At 56.6% G+C, this 19,724-nt stretch overlaps 1 protein-coding gene across 1 annotated transcript; it reads right to left on the bottom strand.

Annotated features, from left to right (window-relative positions):
- Positions 1-652: 652 nt before the first annotated feature.
- Positions 653-12,241, bottom strand: GPAA1 (glycosylphosphatidylinositol anchor attachment 1; the record flags this gene model as incomplete). The annotated part of the gene is made up of 3 exons (XM_040657266.2): positions 12,196-12,241; positions 8,065-8,171; positions 653-852 (listed from the first exon to the last, which is right to left on the bottom strand). Coding segments are annotated over exons 2-3 (274 nt in total), but the record flags the coding sequence as incomplete, so codon positions are not given.
- Positions 12,242-19,724: the final 7,483 nt, after the last annotated feature.

Here is a 19,724-nt window from a genome sequence, read left to right as displayed (position 1 = left end):
AACCCTCCCATCCCCCATATAACCCCCCCCACCCCCTCACCCCCCCACCCCATTTCTCCCCTCCCACCCCATATAACCCCCCCCATCCCCCCCCCCCCCCCCTTAACCCCCCCCCATACAACCCCCCCCATATAACCCCCCCCCACCCCATATAACCCCCCCCATAACCCCCCCCACCCACCCCATATACTCCCCCATTTCCCCCCCCCCCATATAACCCCCTCCATATAACCCCCCCATATACCCCCCTCACCCCATATAACCCCCCCCATAACCCTCCCATCCCCCATATAAACCCCCCCCCATACAACCCCCCCCATATAACCCCCCCCCACCCCATATAACCCCCCCCATAACCCCCCCCACCCACCCCATATACCCCCCCATTTCCCCCCCCCCCATATAACCCCCTCCATATAACCCCCCCCATATACCCCCCTCACCCCATATAACCCCCCCCATAACCCCCCCACCCCCCCCATATACCCCCCCCCACCCCATAAACCCCCCCCATCGCCCCCACAACCCCCCCCCCTATAACCCCCCTCACCCCATTTCTCCCCCATATAACCCCCCCCACCCACCCCATATAACCTCCCCCACCCACCCCATATAACCCCCCCCATATAACCCCCCCCCCCCACCCCATAACCCCCCCCATTCCCCCCCCGCACGGACCCGGCGGCGTCGCGCTGCGCGCTGAACTCGGCGCTGTATGCGGCCGCGCGCGCCCCGTAGTGGAAGCGCTCCTCCACCATCGTGGAGCCCATCGCGTTCTCCGACATGGAGCTGCGCGGGGACAGCGCCGGCAGCGCCGCCAACCAACACAGCCCCGACACGTAGCACAGCACGCTGCGATGGGGGGCAGTCTGTTATGGGGGGCTATGGGGGGCTATGGGGGGCTATGGGGTCATGGGGGGCTATAGGGGCAGTTATGGGGTGATGGGGGGTTATGGGGTCATGGGGGCTATAGGGACATGGGGGGTTATGGGGTCATGGGGGGCAGCGCCGCCAACCAACACAGCCCCGACACGTAGCAGAGCACGCTGCGATGGGGGGACATGGGGGGTTATGGGGGCAGTTATGGGGTCATGGGGGGTCATGCGGTCAAAGGGGGGTTATGGGGTCATGGGGGGTTATGGGGGTATAGGGGGCTATGGGGGGTTATGGGGGGCTATGGGGGGCTATGGGGGGCTATGGGGGCAGTTATGGGGTCATGGGGGGTTATGGGGTCATGGGGTCATGGGGGGTTATGGGGGTATAGGGGGATATGGGGGGTTATGGGGTCATGGGGGGCTATGGGGGGCTATGGGGGCTATAGGGACATGGGGGGTTATGGGGTCATGGGGGGCAGCTCCGCCAACCAACACAGCCCCGACACGTAGCACAGCACGCTGCAATGGGGGGCAGTCTGTTATGGGGGGCTATGGGGGGCTATGGGGGGCTATGGGGGGCTATGGGGTCATGGGGGGCTATGGGGGGTCATGGGGTCATGGGGGTATGGGGGGTTATGGGGTCATGGGGGGCAGCGCCGCGAACCAACACAGCCCCGACACGTAGCACAGCACGCTGCAATGCGGGGATATGGGGGGTCATGGGGGGCTATGGGGGGCTATGGGGGGCTATGGGGTCATGGGGGGGGTTTGGGGTCATGGGGGGTTATGGGGTCATGGGGGGTTATGGGGTCATGGGGGGCAGCGCCGCCAACCAACACAGCCCCGACACGTAGCACAGCACGCTGCAATGGGGGGCAGTCTGTTATGGGGGGCTATGGGGGGCTATGGGGGGCTATGGGGTCATGGGGGGTTATGGGGGTATAGGGGGATATGGGGGGTTATGGGGGGCTATGGGGGGCTATGGGGTCATGGGGGGTTATGGGGTCATGGGGGGCAGCGCCGCCAACCAACACAGCCCCGACACGTAGCACAGCACGCTGCAATGGGGGGCAGTCTGTTATGGGGGGCTATGGGGGGCTATGGGGGGCTATGGGGGGCTATGGGGTCATGGGGGGCTATGGGGGGTCATGGGGTCATGGGGGTATGGGGGGTTATGGGGTCATGGGGGGCAGCGCCGCGAACCAACACAGCCCCGACACGTAGCACAGCACGCTGCAATGGGGGGCAGTCTGTTATGGGGGGCTATGGGGGGCTATGGGGGCAGTTATGGGGTCATGGGGGGCTATGGGGGCTATAGGGACATGGGGGGTTATGGGGTCATGGGGGGCAGCGCCGCCAACCAACACAGCCCCGACACGTAGCACAGCACGCTGCAATGGGGGGCAGTCTGTTATGGGGGGCTATGGGGGGCTATGGGGTCATGGGGGGATATGGGGTCATGGGGGGATATAGGGGCAGTTATGGGGTGGGGTCATGGGGGGCTATAGGGGCAGTTATGGGGTGGGGGGGGATGGGGTGATGGGGGTATGGGGGGGTTATGGGGTCATGGGGGTATGGGGGGCTATGGGGTCATGGGGGCTATAGGGACATGGGGGGTTATGGGGTCATGGGGGGCAGCGCCGCGAACCAACACAGCCCCATAACGTAGCACAGCACGCTGCAATGCGGGGATATGGGGGGTCATGGGGGGCTATGGGGGCAGTTATGGGGTGATGGGGTCATGGGGTTATGGGGGGCTATGGGGGGCTATAGGGGCACTTATGGGGTGGGGGGGCAGCGCCGCGAACCAACACAGCCCCATCACGTAGCACAGCACGCTGCAATGCGGGGATATGGGGGGTTATGGGGTCATGGGGGGCTATGGGGGAGTTATGGGCTCATGGGGGGTTATGGGGGGCTATAGGGGCACTTATGGGGAGGGGGGGGATGGGGTGATGGGGGTATGGGGGTCAATAGGGGCAGTTATGGGGTGATGGGGGGCATGGGGGTCTATAGGATCAGTTATGGGGTGGGGGGGTACTGGGAGGGTTATGGGGGGTTATGGGGGGGATGGGGGACTATAGGGGCAGTTATGGAGGGAAGGGGTATGGGGTGATGGGGGTATGAAGGGTTATGGGGGGTTATGGGGTCATGGGGGGTTATGGGGGGTTATGGGGTCATGGGGGGTATGGGGGCTATAGGGGCACTTATGGGGTGGGGGGGGATGGGGTATGGGGGGTTATGGGGGCGCTTATGGGGAGGGGGTTATGGGGTGATTGGGGGTATGGGGGTCTATAGGGGAAGTTATGGGGTGGGGGGCTATGGGATGATGGGGGTATGGGGGGCTATAGCGGCAGTTATGGGGTGGGGGGGATGGGGGGTTATGGGGGTATGGGGGCTATAGGGGCAGTTATGGGGTGATGGGGGTATGGGGGTCTATAGGTGCAGTCATGGGGTGGGGGGGGGTTGGGATGGGGGTATGGGGGGCTATAGGGGCACTTATGGGGTGGGGGGTTATGGGGTGATGGGGGTATGGGGGGTTATGGTGGGTATGGGGTCTATGGGGGCAGTTATGGGGTGGGGGGTACTGGGGGGCGTTATGGGCTGATGGGGGTATGGGGGTCTATAGGGGCAGTTATGGGGTGGGGGGGTATGGGGTGATGGGGGTATGGGGGTCTATAGGGGCGGTTATGGGGTTACGGGGGGTATGGGGGGGTTATGGGATGATGGGGGTTTGGGGGTCTATAGGGGCAGTTATGGGGTGACGGAGGGTATGGGGTGATGGGGGTATGGGGGTCTATACGGGCAGTTATGGGGTGGGGGGGATGGGGTGATGGGGGTCTATAGGGGCAGTTATGGGGTGGGGGGGGATGGGGTGATGGGGGTCTATAGGGGCAGTTATGGGGTGGGGGGGGATGGGGGGTTATGGGGTGATGAGTGTCTATAGGGGCAGTTATGGGGTGGGGGGGGATGGGGTGATGGGGGTCTATAGGGGCAGTTATGGGGTGGGGGGGATGGGGGTATGGGGGTCTATAGGGGCAGTTATGGGGTGGGGGGGGATGGGGTGATGGGGGTCTATAGGGGCAGTTATGGGGTGGGGGGGATGGGGGTATGGGGGTCTATAGGGGCAGTTATGGGGTGGGGGGGGATGGGGTGATGGGGGTCTATAGGGTCAGTTATGGGGTGATGGGTATTTTGGGGGCACTTATGGGGTGATGTAGCGTGGGGTTATGGGGTATAGGGGCAGTTATGGGGTGATGTGGGGTGGGGCAGGGTTATGGGGTGGGGACGTATGGGGGTGTATGGGGTCATGTGGGGACATATGGGGATATATGGGGTCACATACCGGCCTATGAGGATATATGGGATCATATGGGGTCATATGGGGGTTTATAGGGTCATATGGGGACGTATAGGGATATATGGGGATATATGGGGTCATATAGAGATATATGGGGTCATATAGGGACATATGGGGACATACAGGGATATATGGGGCCACATACTGGCATATGAGGATATATGGGATCATATGGGGTCATATGGGGGTTTATAGGGTCATATGGGGATGTATAGGGATATATGGGGATATATGGGGTCATATAGAGATATATGGGGTCATATAGGGACGTATGGGGACATACAGGGATATATGGGGCCACATACCGGCATATGAGGATATATGGGATCATATGGGGTCATATGGGGGTTTATAGGGTCATATGGGGACGTATGAGGACATATGGGGATATATGGGGTCATATAGGGATGTATGGGGACATATGGGGTCATATAGGAACATATGGGGACATACAGGGATATATAGGATCATATAAAGGTGTATCGGTACATATGGGGATATATAGGATCATATGGGGGTTTATGGGGTCATATGGGGACGTATGGGGATATATGGGGTCATATAGGGACATATGAGGTCATATAGGGACATATGGAGACATATGGGGTCATATAGGCACATATGGAAACATACAGGGATATATGGGGTCATGTAGGGACGTATGGGGACATATGGGGATTTATGGGGTCATATAGGGAAGTATGGGGACATACAGGGATATATGGGATCATATAAGGATGTATCGGTACATATGGGGATATATGGGGTCACATGGGGGTTTATGGGGTCATATAGGGACATATAGGGATAAATGGGGATATATGTGGTCATATAGGGACGTATGGGGATATATGGGGATATACGGGGTCATATAGGGATATATGGGGTCATACAGGGATATGTGGGATCATATAAGGATGTATCGGTACATATGGGGGTTTATGGGGTCATATAGGGACATATAGGGATATATGGGGTCACATAGGGACCTATGGGGATATATGGGATCATATAGGGACGTATGGGGACATATGGGGTCATACGGGGGTTTATGGGGAAATATAGGGACATATAGGGATATATGGGATCATATGGGGTCATATAGGGATATATGGGGTCATATAGGGACGTATGGGGACATACAGGGATATATGGGGCCACATACCGGCGTATGAGGATATATGGGATCATATGGGGTCATATGGGGGTTTATAGGGTCATATGGGGACGTATAGGGATATATGGGGATGTATGGGGTCATATAGGGATATATGGGGTCATATAGGGACGTATGGGGACATACAGGGATATATGGGGCCACATACCGGCATATGAGAATATATGGGATCATATGGGGTCATATGGGGGTTTATAGGGTCATATGGGGACATATAGGGATATATGGGGATATATGGGGTCATATAGGGATATATGGGGTCATATAGGGACATATGGGGACATACTGGGATATATGGGGTCATATAGGCACATATGGGGACATACAGGGATATATGGGATCATATAAGGATGTATCGGTACCTATGGGGATATATAGGATCATATGGGGGTTTATGGGGTCATATAGGGACATATAGGGATATATGGGGATATATGAAGTCATATAGGGATATATGGGGTCATATAGGGACATATGGGGACATACAGGGATATATGGGGCCACATACCGGCCTATGAGGATATATGGGATCATATGGGGTCATAGGGGGGTTTATAGGGTCATATAGGGACATATAGGGATATATGGGGATATATGGGGTCATATAGGGACGTATGGGGACATACAGGGATATATGGGGCCACATACCGGCGTATGAGGATATATGGGATCATATGGGGTCATATGGGGGTTTATAGGGTCATATAGGGACATATAGGGATATATGGGGATATATGGGGTCATATAGGGATATATGGGGTCATATAGGGACATATGGGGACATACAGGGATATATGGGGCCACATACCGGCATATGAGAATATATGGGATCATATGGGGTCATATGGGGGTTTATAGGGTCATATGGGGACGTATGGGGACATATGGGGATGTATGGGGTCATATAGGGATATATGGGGTCATATAGGGACGTATGGGGACATACTGGGATATATGGGGTCATATAGGGACATATGGGGACATACAGGGATATATGGGGCCACATACCGGCGTATGAGGATATATGGGATCATATGGGGTCATATGGGGGTTTATAGGGTCATATGGGGACGTATGGGGACATATGGGGATGTATGGGGTCATATAGGGATATATGGGGTCATATAGGGACGTATGGGGACATACAGGGATATATGGGGTCACATACCGGCGTATGAGGATATATGGGATCATATGGGGTCATATGGGGGTTTATAGGGTCATATGGGGACGTATAGGGATATATGGGGATGTATGGGGTCATATAGGGATATATGGCGTCATATAGGGACATATGGGGACATACAGTGATATATGGGGCCACATACCGGCGTATGAGGATATATGGGATCATATGGGGTCATATGGGGGTTTATAGGGTCATATAGGGACGTATAGGGATATATGGGATCATATGGGGTCATATAGGGATATATGGGGTCATATAGGCACATATGGGGACATACAGGGATATATGGGATCATATAAGGATGTATCGGTACATATGGGGATATATGGAATCATATGGGGGTTTATGGGGTCGTATGGGGAGATATGGGGCTATATGGGGCCATATAGGACCATATGGAGCCATATGGGACTGTATGGGACTATATGCGGCCATATAGGACTATATGGGGCCAAATGGGGCCATATGAGGCCATATGGGGCCGTATGGGGCCATACAGGGCCGTATGGGGCTCTATGGGGCCATATAAGGCTGTACGGAGCCATATGGGGCCATATTGGGCTGTACGGAGCCATATGGGACTGTATGGGGCTATATGGGGCCATATGGGGCTATACAGGTTCGTATAGGGCCTTATGGGGCTTTATTGGGGCTACATTGGTTCATATGGGGCTGTATGGGGCTATATGGGGCCAAATGGGGCCAAATGGGGCCATATGAGGCTATATGGGGCCATATGAGGCCGTATGGGGCCATATGGGGCCGCATGGGACTGTATGGGGCTATATGGGGCCATACGGAGCCATATGGGACTGTATGGGGCTATATGCGGCCATATAGGACTATATGGGCCCAAATGGGGCCGTATGAGGCCATATGGGGCCAAATGGGGCCGTATGGGGCCAAATGGGGCCATATGAGGCTATATGGGGCCGTATGGGGCTCTATGGGGCCATATGGGCTATATGAGGCCATATAGGACTATATAGGGCCAAATGAGGCCATATGGGGCCATATGGGACTGTATGGTGCTATATGGGGCCATATAGGACTATATGGGGCCAAATGGGGCCATATGAGGCTATATGGGGCCGTATGAGGCCGTATGGAGCCATATAGGACTGTATGGGGCTATATGGGATTGTATGGGGCTATATGCGGCCATATAGGACTATATGGGGCTAAATGGGGCCGTATGAGGCTGTATGGGGCTATATGGGGCCATGTAGGACTATATGGGGACAAAAGGGGCCATATGGGGCCATATGGAGCCATATGGGACTGTATGGGACTGTATGGTGCTATATGGGGCCATATAGGACTATATGGGGCTATATAAGGCCAAATGGGGCCATATGAGGCTATATGGGGCCATATGGGGCTCTATGGGGCCATATGGGGCCACACAGGGCCTTATGGGGCTCTATGGGGCCATATAGGGCCGTATGGGGCCGTGACGCACCATAGGGGCACATTGAAGCGCTGCAGGAGGCGGCTGAGCAGACGGCGGCACTGTGGGTCGGACAGCAGCCCCATAGCGGCACCTCCGGGAGGGCCTCAGCCCCACAACTGCGGGGCGCACAGTTCAAGACCCCATAAGGGAGACCCACAGAAACCCCACAGACCCCCAACCGCCCCGCATCGCCCCACAGACCGCAGAACCACCCCATAACCCCGTATCTGCCCCATAACCACCCCATAGACCCCATATCTACCCCATATCTTCCCCACAACCACCCCACAGACCCCATAATCACCCCACAGCCCCATAACAACCCCATAGACCCTATATCTGCCCCATAACCCCATACCTGCCCCATAACCCCATACCTGCCCCATAACCACCCCACAGCCCCATATCAGCCCCCCAACTGCCCCACATCGCCCCACAGACCGCAGAACAACCCCATAACCCCGTATCTGCCCCAAAACCATCCCACAGACCCCATATTTACCCCATAACCCCATATCTGCCCCATAACCCCATACCTGCCCCATAACCACCCCACAGCCCCATATCAGCCCCCCCAACCGCCCTATATCATCCCATAGACCGCAGAACCGCCCCATAACCCCGTATCTGCCCCATAACCACCCCATAGACCCTATATCCACCCCATAACCCCATATCTGCCCCATAACCACCCCACAGCCCCAATATCTTCCCCATAACCACCCCACAGGCCCCATAATCACCCCACAGCCCCATAACAACCCCACAGACCCTGTACCTGCCCCATAATCCCATATCTGCCCCATAACCACCCCATAGACCCCGTATCTACCCCATAACCACCCGCCAGCCCCATAACCACCCCACAGCCCCATATCAGCCCCACCAACCGCCCCACATCGCCCCACAGACCGCAGAACCGCCCCATAACCCCGTATCTGCCCCAAAACCATCCCATAGACCCCATATCTACCCCATAACCCCATATCTGCCCCATAACCCCGTACCTGACCCATAACCACCCCACAGCCCCATATCAGCCCCCCCAACTGCCCCACATCGCCCCATAGACTGCAGAACCGCCCCATAACCCCGTATCTGCCCCAAAACCATCCCATAGACCCCATATTTACCCCATAACCCCATATCTGCCCCATAACCCCATACCTGCCCCATAACCCCATACCTGCCCCATAACCACCCCACAGCCCCATATCAGCCCCACCAACCGCCCCATATCACCCCACAGACCGCAGAACCGCCCCATAACCCCGTATCTGCCCCATAACCACCCCATAGACCCCATATCTACCCCATATCTTCCCCACAACCACCCCATAGACCCCATAATCACCCCACAGCCCCATAACAACCCCATAGACCCTATATCTGCCCCATAACCCCATACCTGCCCCATAACCACCCCACAGCCCCATATCAGCCCCACCAACTGCCCCACATCGCCCCATAGACTGCAGAACCGCCCCATAACCCCGTATCTGCCCCAAAACCATCCCATAGACCCCATATTTACCCCATAACCCCATATCTGCCCCATAACCCCGCATCTGCCCCATAACCACCCCACAGCCCCATATCAGCCCCACCAACCGCCCCATATCACCCCATAGACCGCAGAACCGCCCCATAACCCCGTATCTGCCCCAAAACCATCCCATAGACCCTATATCCGCCCCATAACCCCATATCTGCCCCATAACCACCCCATAGACACCATATCTACCCCATAACCCCATATCTTCCCCATAACCACCCCACAGGCTCCATAATCACCCCACAGGCCCCATAACAACCCCATAGACCCCATACCTGCCCCATAACTCCATATCTGCCCCATAACCACCCCACAGCCCCATATCAGCCCCCCCAACAGCCCCACATTGCCCCATAGACTGCAGAACCGCCCCATAACCCCGTATCTGCCCCATAACCACCCCACAGACACCATATCTGACCCATAACCCCATATCTGCCCCATAACTACCCCATAGACCCCATATCTACCCCATAACCCCGTACCTGCCCCATAACCACCCCCCAGCCCCATATCAGCCCCCCCAACTGCCCCACATCGCCCCACAGACCGCAGAACCGCCCCATAACCCCATATCTGCCCCAAAACCATCCCATAGACCCCATATCTGCCCCATAACCCCATATCTGCCTCAAAACCCCGCATCTGCCCCATAACCACCCCACAGCCCCATATCAGCCCCACCAACCGCCCCATATCACCCCATAGACCGCAGAACCACCCCATAACCCCGTATCTGCCCCAAAACCATCCCATAGACCCTATATCTGCCCCATAACCCCATATCTGCCCCGTAACCACCCCATAGACACCATATCTACCCCATAACCCCATATCTGCCCCATAACCACCCCACAGGCCCCATAATCACCCCACAGCCCCATAACAAACCCACAGACCCCGTACCTGCCCCATAACCCCGTATCTGCCCCATAGACCCTGTATCTGCCCCATAACCACCCCACAGCCCCCTTATCAGCCCCCCAACTGCCCCACATCGCCCCACAGACCACAGAACCGCCCCATAGACCCCGTATCTGCCCCATAACCACCCCATAGACCCTATATCCACCCCATAGACCCCGTATCTGCCCCATAACCACCCCATAGACCCTATATCCACCCCATAACCCCATATCTGCCCCATAACCACCCCACAGGCCCCATTATCACCCCACAGCCCCATAACAAACCCATAGACCCTATATCTGCCCCATAATCCCATATCTGCCCCATTGCCACCCCACAGACCCCATAGCCACCCCAGAGACCCCATACCCATAGACCCCATAGCCACCCCACAGACCCCATAGTGACCCTATAACCCCCCCACAGACCCCATAGCCACCCCATAGCCACCCCACAGACCCCATAGCCACAGACCCCACAGCCACCCCACATACCCCATACGCACAGACTCCATACCCACAGACCCCATAGCCACCCCACAGACCCCGTATCTGCCCCATAGCCACCCCACAGACCCCGTAACTGCCCCATACTCACCCCACAGACCCCATATCTGCCCCATACTCACCCCACAGACCCCATATCTGTCCCATAGCCACCCCACAGACCCCATACCCACAGACCCCATATCTGCCCCAAGTCCACCTCACAGACCCCATAACTGCCCCATGCCCACCCCACAGACCCTGTATCTGCCCCATAGCCACAGACCCCATAGCCACGCCACAGACCCCATAGCGACCCTATAGCCACCCCACAGACCCCATACCCACAGACCCCAGAGCCATCCTACAGACCCCATATCTGCCCCATACCCACCTCACAGACCCCATAACTGCCCCATACTCACCCCACAGACCCCATATCTGCCCCATAGCCACCCCACAGACCCCATAACTTCCCCATGTCCACCCCACAGACCCCGTATCTGCCCCATACCCACCTCACAGACCCCATAACTGCCCCATACTCACCTCACAGACCCCATATCTGCCCCACAGCCACCCCACAGACCCCATACCCACAGACCCCATATCTGCCCCACAGCCACCCCACAGACCCCATACCCACAGACCCCATAGCCACCCCACAGACCCCACAGCGACCCCATAGCCACCCCACAGACCCCATATCTGCCCCATAGCCACCCCACAGACCCCATACCCATAGAACCCATAGACCCCACAGCCACCCCACAGACCCCACAGCCATCCCACAGACCCCATAGCCACCCCACAGACCCCATAGCGACCCCATACCCACCCCGCAGACCCCATATCTGCCCCATATCCACCCCACAGACCCCATATCTGCCCCATAGCCACCCCACAGACCCCATAGCCACAGACCCCATATCTGCCCCATAGCCACCCCACAGACCCCATACCCACAGACCCCATAGCCACAGACCCCATAGCGACCCCATAGCCACCCCACAGACCCCATACCCACAGACCCCATAGCCACAGACCCCATAGCGACCCCACAGACCCCATATCTGCCCCATAGCCACCCCACATACCCCATAGCCACAGACCCCATATCCACCCCACAGACCCCATAGCGACCCCATAGCCCCCCCAAAGCCCCCGCCCCGCCCCCACCTGCGCTCTCACCGCTCCTCCCGGAACCGCCCGATCGCTCCGGCGCGCCGCGGATCCCACTGCGCATGCGCGGGGGGCGGGACTTCCGGTAGGAGCGCGCCAATGGGAGGCGTCGTGGCGGAGGGGAGGGGCGGTCCCGCGTGGAGCAGCGCGCCGCCGTCCGTCTCCCAGAGATGTTCCAGGACCTTTCAGCTCAACCCGCTCAGTGGTGACCTTCCAGGACCTTTTCAATAAAACCCGTTCAGTGATGACCTTCCAGGACCCTTCCAGTCTAACCCACTCAGTGATGACCTTCCAGGACCCTTCCAGTCCAACCCGCTCAGTGATGACCTTCCAGGACCTTTCCAATCCCATCCATTCAGCGATGACCTTCCAGGACCCTTCTAATTAAACCCGTTCAGTGATGACCTTCCCGGACCCTTCCAACCCCATCCATTCAGTAATGACCTTACAGGACCCTTCTAATTAAATCTGTTCAGTAATGACCTTCCAGGACCTTTCCAATCCCATCCATTCAGCGATGACCTTCCAGGACCCTTCCAGTCCAACCCACTCAGTGATGACCTTCCAGGACCCTTCCAAGCCCATCCATTTAGTGAGACCTTCCAGGACCCTTCCAACCCCATCCATTCAGTGATGACCTTCCAGGACCTTTCCAACCCCATCCATTTAATGAGACCTTCCAGGACCCTTCCAGTCCAACCCACTCAGTGGTGACCTTCCAGGACCCTTCCAATAAAACCCATTTAGTGATGACCTTCCAGGACCCTTCCAAGCCCATCCATTCAGTGATGACCTTCCAGGACCCTTCCAATAAAACCCACTCAGTGATGACCTTCCAGGACCTTTCCAACCCCATCCATTCAGTACTGACCTTCCAGGACCCTTCCAGTCCAACCCGTTCAGTGATGACCTTCCAGGACCCTTCCAATCCAACCCACTCTACAACGACCTTCCAGGACCTTTCCAATCCAACCCACTCAGTGATGACCTTCCAGGACCTTTCCAATCCCATCCATTCAGTGATGACCTTCCAGGACCCTTCCAGTCCAACCCGTTCAGTGATGACCTTCCAGGACGCTTCCAGTCCAACCCACTCAGTGATGACCTTCCAGGACCCTTCCAATAAAACCCATTCAGTGATGACCTTCCAGGACCTTTCTAATCAAACCCTCTCAGAAGTGACCTTCCAGGACCCTTCTAATCCCACCCGCATAGTGATGACCTTCCAAGACCTTTCCAATCCCATCCATTCAGTAATGACCTTCCAGGACCTTTCCAACCCCATCCATTCAGTACTGACCTTCCAGGACCCTTCCAGTCCAACCCGTTCAGTGATGGCCTTCCAGGACCCTTCCAATCCAACCCACTCCCAGAGACCTTCCAGGACCTTTCCAATCCAACCCACTCAGAGATGACCTTCCAGGACCTTTCCAATCCCATCCATTCAGTGATGACCTTCCAGGACCCTTCCAGTCCAACCCGTTTAGTGATGACCTTCCAGGACCTTTCCAATCCCATCCATTCAGTGATGACCTTCCAGGACCCTTCCAATAAAACCCATTCAGTGATGACCTTCCAGGACCCTTCCAGCCCCACCACTCCATATCTCTGTGACCTTCCAGGACCCTTCCACAACATCACTGTGTATCTCTGTGACCTTCCAGGACCCTTCCGCCCCAACCACCCCACATCTCTGTGACCTTCCAGGACCCTTCCGCCCCAATCACTCCGTATCTCTGTGACCTTCCAGGACCCTTCCACCCCACCCACTCCGTATCTCTGTGACCTTCCAGGACCCTTCCACCCCAACCACCCCGTATTGCTGTGACCTTCCAGGACCCTTCCAGCCCACCCACTCCATATCTCTGTGACCTTCCAGGACCCTTCCACAGCAACCAGTCCGTATCTCTGTGACCTTCCAGGACCCTTCTATCCAAACCACTCCACATCTCTGTGACCTTCCAGGACCCTTCCACCCCCACCACCCCGTATTGCTGTGACCTTCCAGGACCCTTCCAGCCCCACCACTCCACATCTCTGTGACCTTCCAGGACCCTTCCACCCCACCCACTCCGTATCTCTGTGACCTTCCAGGACCCTTCCACCTAAACCACCCCACATCTCTGTGACCTTCCAGGACCCTTCCACCCCAACCACCCCGTATTGCTGTGACCTTCCAGGACCCTTCTATCCAAACCACTCCATAGCTCTGTGACCTTCCAGGACCCTTCCACAGCAACCAGTCCGTATCTCTGTGACCTTCCAGGACCCTTCCACCTCAAACCTCCCCATATCCCTATGGAGCTCTATGGGGTCACTATGGGGTTCTATGGGGTCACTATGGGGCTGTTATGGGGTCACTGTGGGGCTCTATGGGGTCACTGTGGAGCTCTATGAGGTCGCTATGGGGCTCTATGGTGTCACCGTGGAGGTATATGGGGTCCCTATTGAGCTCTATAGGGTCGCTATGGGGCTGTTATGGGGTCCCTATGGGGCTCTATGAGGTCACTGTGGGGCTCTATTAAGCTCTATAGGGTCGCTATGGGGCTGTTATGGGGTCCCTATGGGGCTCGATGGGGTCACTATGGGGCTGTTATGAGGTCACTATGGAGCTCAATGGGGTCTCTGTGGGGCTTTTATGGGGTCACTATGGAGCTCTATGGGGTCACTATGGGGCTGTTATGGGGTCACTGTGGAGCTCTATGGGGTCACTATGGAGGTATATGGGGTCCCTATTGAGCTCTATAGGGTCGCTATGGGGCTGTTATGGGGTCCCTATGGGGCTCTACGGGGTCACTCTGGGGCTCTATGGGGTCCATATGGGGCTCTATGGGAACACTGTGGGGCTCTATGGGGTCACTTTGGAGCTCTATGGGGTCATTATGGAGCTCTTTGTGGTCCCTATGGGGCTCTTTGGGGTCCCTATAGGGCTCTATGGAGTCCCTATGGGGCTCTATGGAGTCACTGTGGGGCTCTATGGGGTCACGATGGAGCTCTATGGGGTCCCTATGGGGCTCTATGGGGTCCCTATGCGGCTCTATGGGGACACTGTGGGGCTTTATGGGGTCACTGTGGAGCTCTATGGGGTCATTACAGAGCTCTCTGGGGTCCCTATGGGGCTCTATGGGGTCACTATGGGCCTCAATGAGGTCACTATGGGGCTGTTATGGGGTCTCTATGGAACCCTATGGGCTCGCTATGGGGCAGTTATGGGGTCATTATGAAGCTCTTTGGGGTCCCTATGGGGCTCTATGGGGTCACTGTGGGGCTTTATGGAGTCATTGTGGAGCTCAATGGGGTCGCTATAGGGCTGTTATGGGGTCCCTATGGTGCTCTATGGGGTCCCTATGGGGCTCTATGAGGTCACAATGGGGCTCTATGGGGCCCCTATGGGCCCTAATGGGGTCATTATGGGGCAGTTATGGGGTCACTGTGGGGCTCTATGGGGTCATTACGGAGCTCTCTGGGGTCCCTATGGGGCTCTTTGGGGTCCCTATAGGGCTCTATGGAGTCCCTATGTGGCTCTATGGGGTCACTGTGGGGCTCTATGGGGTCACGATGGAGCTCTATGGGGTCACTATGGGGCTCTATGGGGACACTGTGGGGCTCTATGGGGTCACTATGGGGCTGTAATGGGGTCTCTATGGAACTCTATGGGGTCACTATGGGGCAGTTCTGGTGTCACTATGGGGCTCTATGGGGTCACTGTCTGGCTCTATTGGGTCATTATGGGGCTCTATGGGGTCACTATGTGGCTCTATGGAGTCCCTATGGGGCTCTATGGGGTCATTGTGGGGCTCTATGGCGTCACTGTGGGGCTCTATGGGGTCCCTATGGGGCTCTATGGGGACACTGTGGGGTTCTATGGGGTCACCGTGGAGCTCTATGGGGTCACTATGGGGCTGTTATGGGGTCACAGTGGAGCTCTATGGGGTCATTATGGAGCTCTTTGGGGTCCCTATGGGGCTCTATGGGGTCACTGTGGGGCTTTATGGAGTCATTGTGGAGCTCAATGGGGTCGCTATGGGGCTGTTATGGGGTCCCTATGGGGCTCTTTGGGGTCCCTATAGGGCTCTATGGAGTCCCTATGGGGCTCTATGGGGTCGCTGTGTGGCTCTGTTGGGTCACTGTGGGGCTCTATGGGGTCACTATGGGGCTCTATGGGGTCACTGTGGGGCTCTTTGGGGTCACTCTCGGGCTCTATGGGGTCATTACAGAGCTCTCTGGGGTCCCTATGGGGCTCTATGGGGTCCCTATGGGCCCCAATGAGGTCTCTATGGGGCTGTTATAGGGTCTCTATGGAACCCTATGGGGTCGCTATGGGGCAGTTATGGGGTCATTATGGAGCTCTTTGGGGTCCCTATGGGGCTCTATGAGGTCACTGTGGGGCTTTATGGGGTCATTGTGGAGCTCAATGGGGTCGCTATAGGGCTGTTATGGGGTCCCTATGGTGCTCTATGGGGTCCCTATGGGGCTCTATGGGGTCACAATGGGGCTCTATGGGGTCCCTATGGGCCCTAATGGGGTCATTATGGGGCAGTTATGGGGTCATTGTGGAGCTCTATGGGGTCATTACGGAGCTCTCTGGGGTCCCTATGGGGCTCTATGGGGTCCCTATGGGGCTCTATGGGGACACCGTGGGGCTGTTATGGGGTCACTGTGGAGCTCTATGGGGCCATTATGGAGCTCTCTGGGGTCCCTATGGGGCTCTATGGGGTCACTGTGGGGAAGTTATGGGGTCACTATGGGACTCTATGGGGACACTGTGGGGCTCTATGGGGTCACTAAGGAGCTCTATGGGGTCCCTATGGGGCTCTATGGGGTCCCTATGGGGCTGTTATAGCGTCTCTATGGAGCTCTATGGGGTCACTATGGGGCTCTATGGGGTCACTATGGGGCTCTATGGGGTCCCTGTGGGGCTCTATGGGGTCACTGTGGGGCTCTATGGTGCCACTATGGGGCTCGATGGGGTCCCTATGGGCCCCAATGAGGTCATTATGGGACTGTTATGGGGTCTCTATGGAACTCTATGGGGTCACCATGGGGCTCTATTTGTTCACTATGGGGCTCTATGGGGTCACTGTGTGGCTCTATTGGGTCACTATGGGCCCCAATGAGGTCACAATGGGGTTCTATGGGGTCCCTATGGGCCCTAATGGGGTCAATATGGGGCAGTTATGGGGTCACTGTGGGGCTCTATGGGGTCATTACGGAGCTCTCTGGGGTCCCTATGGGGCTCTTTGGGGTCCCTATAGGGCTCTATGGAGTCCCTATGTGGCTCTATGGGGTCACTATGGGGCTCATTGGGGTCACTGTGGGGCTCTATGGGGTCACTATGGGGCTGTAATGGGGTCTCTATGGAACTCTATGGGGTCACTATGGGGCAGTTCTGGTGTCACTATGGGGCTCTATGGGGTCACTATGCGGCTGTGATTGGGTCATTATGGAGCTCTATGGGGTCACTATGGGGCTCTATGGGGTCACTGTGGGGCTCTATGGGGACACTGTGGGGTTCTATGGGGTCACCGTGGAGCTCTATGGGGTCACTATGGGGCTGTTATGGGGTCACCGTGGAGCTCTATGGGGTCACTATGGAGGTATATGGGGTCCATATTGAGCTCTATAGGGTCGCTATGGGGCTGTTATGGGGTCCCTATGGGGCTCTTTGGGGTCCCAATAGGGCTCTATGGAGTCCCGATGTGGCTCTATGGGGTCACTATGGGGCTCATTGGGGTCACTGTGGGGCTCTATGGGGTCACTATGGGGCTGTAATGGGGTCTCTATGGAACTCTATGGGGTCACTATGGGGCAGTTCTGGTGTCGCTATGGGGCTCTATGGGGTCACTGTGGGGCTCTATTGGGTCACTGTGGGGCTCTATGCGGTCACTATGGGGCTCTATGGAGTCCCTATGGGACTCTATGGGGTCATTGTGGGGCTCTATGGCGTCACTGTGGGGCTCTATGGGGTCGCTATAGGGCTCTATGGGGTCACTGTGGGGCTCTATGGGGTCGCTATGGGGCTGTTAAGGGGTCCCTATGGGGCTCTATGGGGTCACTGTGGGGCTCTATGGGGTCGCTATAGGGCTCTATGGGGTCACTGTGGGGCTCTATGGGGTCACTATGGAGCTCTATGGGGTCACTGTGGGGCTCTATGGGGTCACTGTGGGGCTCGATGGGGTCACCGTGGAGCTCTATGGGGTCACTGTGGGGCTCTATGGGGTCACTGTGGGGCTCGATGGGGTCACCGTGGAGCTCTATGGGGTCACTATGTGGCTCTATGGGGTCACTGTGGGGCTCTATGGGGTCCCTATGGAGATCGATGGGGTCCCTATCGTGCTGTACGGGGTCACTGTAGAGCTCTATGGGGTCCCTATGGAGCTCTATGGGGTCACTGTGGAGCTCTATGGGGTCGCTATTGGGCTCTATGGGGTCTCTGTAGGGCTGTTATTGGGTCCCTATGGGGCTCTATGGGGTCCCTATGGGCCCTAATGAGGTCACTATGGGGCTGTTATAGGGTCTCTATGGAGCTCTATGGGGTCACAATGGGGCTGAATGTGGTCACTGTGGGGTTCTCTGGGGTCACTATGGGGCTCTATGGGGTCCACTGTGGGGCTCTATGGGGTCAATGTGGGGCTCTATGGGGTCACTATGGGGTTCTATGGGGTCACTATGGGGCTCTATGGGGTCACAGTGGGGCTCTATGGGGTCCCTATGGAGCACTACGGGGTCCCTATGGGGCTCTATGGGGTCACTATGAGGCTGTTATGGGGTCACTGTGGGGCTCTATGGGGTCACTATGGGGCTGTTATGGGATTACTATGGGACTCTATTTGTTCACTATGGGGCTCTATGGGGTCTGTATGGGGCAGTTATGGGGTCACTATGGGGCTGTTATAGCGTCTCTATGGAGCTCTATGGGGTCACTATGGGGCTCTATGGGGTCACTGTGGGGCAGTTATGGGGTCACTATGGAGCTCTACGGGGTCACTATGGGGCAGTTATGGGGTCACTATGGGGCTGTTATAGGTCCACTATGGGGCTCTATGAGGTCACTGTGGGGCTCTATGGGGTCACTATGGGGCAGTTATGGGGTAACTATGGGGCTCTATGGGGTCACTATGGGGCTCTATGGGGTCACTGTGGGGCTCTATGGGGTCACTGTGCAGCTCTATGGGGCTGTTATGGGGGCACCACTGTGTTCAGCTATGGGGTCAGCGATGGGATGCCTTATGGGGTCTCTTCTGGGGTCAGTATGGGGCCAGCGATGGGATCCCTTATGGGGTCTCTTATGGGGTCACTTATGGGATCCCTTATGGGGTCTCTTATGGGGTCAGTATGGGGTCAGTATGGGATCCCTTCTGGGGTCACTTATGGGGTCAGCGATGGGATCCCTTATGGGGTCACTTATGGGGTCACTTATGGGATCAGTATGGGGTCAGCGATGGGATCCCTTATGGGGTCACTTATGGGGACAGTGATGGGATTCCTTATGGGGTCTCTTATGGGGTCAGTATGGGGTCACCGATGGGATCCCTTAT

The sequence above is a fragment of the Gallus gallus genome, unplaced genomic scaffold (assembly GCF_016699485.2).
Source record: "Gallus gallus isolate bGalGal1 unplaced genomic scaffold, bGalGal1.mat.broiler.GRCg7b scaffold_90, whole genome shotgun sequence".
Lineage (NCBI taxonomy): Eukaryota > Metazoa > Chordata > Aves > Galliformes > Phasianidae > Gallus > Gallus gallus.
This window is presented reverse-complemented; position numbering and strand designations above follow the sequence as displayed.